The sequence below is a fragment of the Triticum urartu genome, chromosome 1A (assembly GCF_056163025.1).
Source record: "Triticum urartu cultivar PI428250 chromosome 1A, HENAU_Tu73, whole genome shotgun sequence".
NCBI lineage: Eukaryota > Viridiplantae > Streptophyta > Magnoliopsida > Poales > Poaceae > Triticum > Triticum urartu.
Window position 1 is genome coordinate 572,213,134 of NC_141873.1, and position 3,343 is coordinate 572,216,476.

At 44.1% G+C, this 3,343-nt stretch overlaps 1 protein-coding gene across 1 annotated transcript; it reads right to left on the minus strand.

Annotated features, from left to right (window-relative positions):
• Positions 1-2,194: 2,194 nt before the first annotated feature.
• Positions 2,195-2,984, minus strand: LOC147992890 (protein RADIALIS-like 3). Its single transcript, XM_087541754.1, has 2 exons — positions 2,601-2,984; positions 2,195-2,521 (listed from the first exon to the last, which is right to left on the minus strand). Exons 1-2 carry the CDS (start codon positions 2,867-2,869, stop codon positions 2,500-2,502), a joined length of 291 nt encoding a protein of 96 aa, XP_087397880.1. The 5' UTR covers positions 2,870-2,984; the 3' UTR covers positions 2,195-2,499.
• Between the last annotated feature and the right edge of the window lie 359 nt (positions 2,985-3,343).

Here is a 3,343-nt window from a genome sequence, read left to right on the forward strand (position 1 = left end):
CGCCAACCCAACATCTACCTTTGGAGACACCTGTAATGCTCCTTTATAATCACCCAGTTACGTTGTGACGTTTGGTAGCACCCAAAGTGTTCCTCCGGCAAACGGGAGTTGCATAATCTCATAGTCATAGGAACATGTATAAGTCATGAAGAAAGCAATAGCAACATACTAAACGATCGGGTGCTAAGCTAATGGAATGGGTCATGTCAATCAGATCATTCAACTAATGATGTGACCTCGTTAATCAAACAACAACTCATTGTTCATGGTTAGGAAACATAACCATCTTTGATTAACGAGCTAGTCAAGTAGAGGCATACTAGTGACACTTTGTTTGTCTATGTATTCACACATGTATTATGTTTCCGGTTAATACAATTCTAGCATGAATAATAAACATTTATCATGATTATAAGGAAATAAATAATAACTTTATTATTGCCTCTAGGGCATATTTCCTTCATTTATATGGTAGAGGTCCTTATAAATTACCAAGGCTACTCATGAGAGTGATATGTGGGGAAGGATATATAGGTCAAGTTTGGTAAGGGAAACTCCAACGCGGATCATCAAAATGGGCCTCACCAAATGTGTGAAGGCCATCCAACTGTAGGCACCAAATGTCCGCTCCTAGTTTCTTTTCCATACCCGGAGTACTCAAAATAATCAAATATAAACAACACAATTCGTAAGCAACTGAAAGAGGAATATTTCAATGCAACAATATTTCAAATAAAAATACTCTCTCCGATCCATATTAATTGTCGTTGATTTAGTAGTTGTACTAAATCAGCGAAAATTAATATGGATACGAGGAAGTATTACAATCCAAACATAAAGTTTTGAAATAAAAAAAGTTAAAATTTGAATTCAACTTTGTTAGATACGTGTTCTAATTGTCCATGCAAAAACCGCAAAGATGCTCAATCAGATCATTCTCAAGCTTCACATGAGTTCCTTGATTGCGAATTTGATGATGCATTTGGAGAAAATCCTCAAATGTCGTCGGATTCTGTTTTGGAAGCTGAATAGGATAACCCACTTTTTAAAAATCCAGACCACCGAGAACGCCATAACTCTCATCCTCCACGATCATGTTGTGCATGATCACACCAACTGTCATCACCTCCGAGAATGTTTCTATATCTCATTGTTTAGCGGGTCCACTAACACTGCAAAATTGTTTGAACCGGTCACAATGTTGTCGGTTTGTAGGATTTCGAACATCAGGACTGGTCCAAACAATTTTGGTGATTGCCGTTGAATGGAAGAAAATGTCCTCCCGTCCAAACAGTTGCGGGCGATTTAGTGACCCCGTTGGAGTTGCCCTAATCTATGAGGACTAGTAAATATTGGAGGGTTTATAGTCCATGGTGGGCCATCCCTCTAGCTACCCTGATGCGCTTTGGCTGTCTAGGGCAACTCTTCACATGGGCCCTTTTGCTCTTCTTTTATTTCAGACGCCCTTATCTTTTACTTTGTATTTCCTCTGACTTGTTGACCATGAAGGGCTTGTTTTTGAATTTTGTCAGACTTGTTGTCGTCTTGACCATTTTGCCACATAGAACCGGGTGGGACCCAGGTTAATTAGTTATTCCTACAACAGTTCTCAACTAGGGGGGGGGGGACTTACCTCTGGAAACCCTTGCACTTGAGGAGCAACAAACGGTTGCCTAGCATGATCCAAGCACAACAACCTGAAGCGGACCCCCCATCATCAAAGGGGATGTTGGAGTGGTTCCACTGAGTGGAAGAGGAACCGTTGACTTCAACTAGCGGAAGGGGAGGAGGCGGCCCACGGCCCAACCTGGTGTCCCAATATCTGCGGGAGCTCCACTATCGACAACAATGATAAACCCATGTGAAGAGAGGTAGCAACCCTAGCATGATATGGGTGCTTTGTAGTAGTGTGGTTTGTATTCGGTTCTGCCCTGCCATTTGATCAATTGGTACGTGTTCTCCGTCCTTGGTCACATAATATTATTTTAACATATATACTCATTATCTCCACTGCCTCTATTGTGGCACCTCAACGAGATGCTGAGCTGTAAATGCTCCCCCCAAAAAATATGTGATTAAAGCGTGAAAGACACCGCAGTTGTTTTGTCTTTGTATTGGTAGTACTTGTGTGTATAACATATTTGGCATTAACATCAATTTATCTCTCCATTGATACGGACATATGGTTACAATGTGCAGACAATAATATAAGGATAATATTAATATTGTACACTAGAATACATACATACGAGATAAGTTAAACCCATGTGAGTAAGGAGACAAGTCGATCACGTACATACTTATAGACCACTAGCCGCTAGAGTATTATCAACATGCATGCATCTGCATAATCGGCCGACTTTTCTGCCCATGTATACATTGACATGGAGTCATGGACACCATGCACGCGCTTATGAGCCCATGCACGCACATGCTTCTTCGTTCAGTCCATCTGTGTAGTGTGTATCATCCCTTGCCCATTACCCGATTACCGCCTAGCTAGATCTTCAAGTGCTTCAACCTGATCACACAAATTAGCCGCTTAACTCCAGCTTAAGCCCATGCATAACTGATAAGAAACACAGTGATGGCGGTCTTACCTGTCGGCCTCGTAGCTACCGTTGTGGCCGGGGCCGGGGCATGGGGGACGGTACGCGGGGAAGGGCACCTTGCCGGCCTCGATACGGGCGATGTCGTGGACGAGCAGCTCGTAGTAGCGCCTGACATCGTCCGCCGACTTTCCGCCGCCGACAGCCCGGGCGATGTTGTGCCAGCGGTCGGGCGTGTCCCTGTCGTGCACCGCCAACGCCTGCTCGAACAGCTTGTTCTGCATCGGCGTCCACACCGCGCTCATTGACAGGGAAGCCATTGATCTCGCTCGACGATTGGTTTCTCGAACGATAATTAAGCTGCTATATACCTTAACTTATGACCTGAACTACGCTTGGATGTTGGCTGCTGGTGAGATGGATGGGGAAGAAGCTGTGAAAAGAGGTGCTACTTATAGCAGTCGAGGAGGATTCAGCTTTGTGTGGGGGTGGAAGAAGATGGACGATCGATGATGTGCATACGAGTGGAGGGCGAAAAACTAGAGGAATTTTGAAGCAGCAGGCCAGCACGAGAGGACTGAGGAGGGGGGTCGATTGGAGAAAGGAACAAACATTTCTGTCCCCTGGAAGTGGAGGATCTACCTTTCTATCTTTTCGTCCCTTTTGCGTCGTGAATCGCCTCGGCATCCTTCCTCACCTCCTCCCTCTCAAAGATTCAAAGCAAAAAAATGTAAATATATATGCATCCATACATCCATATACATGTATGCTCTAGTTAAAGTTGAGACATATGC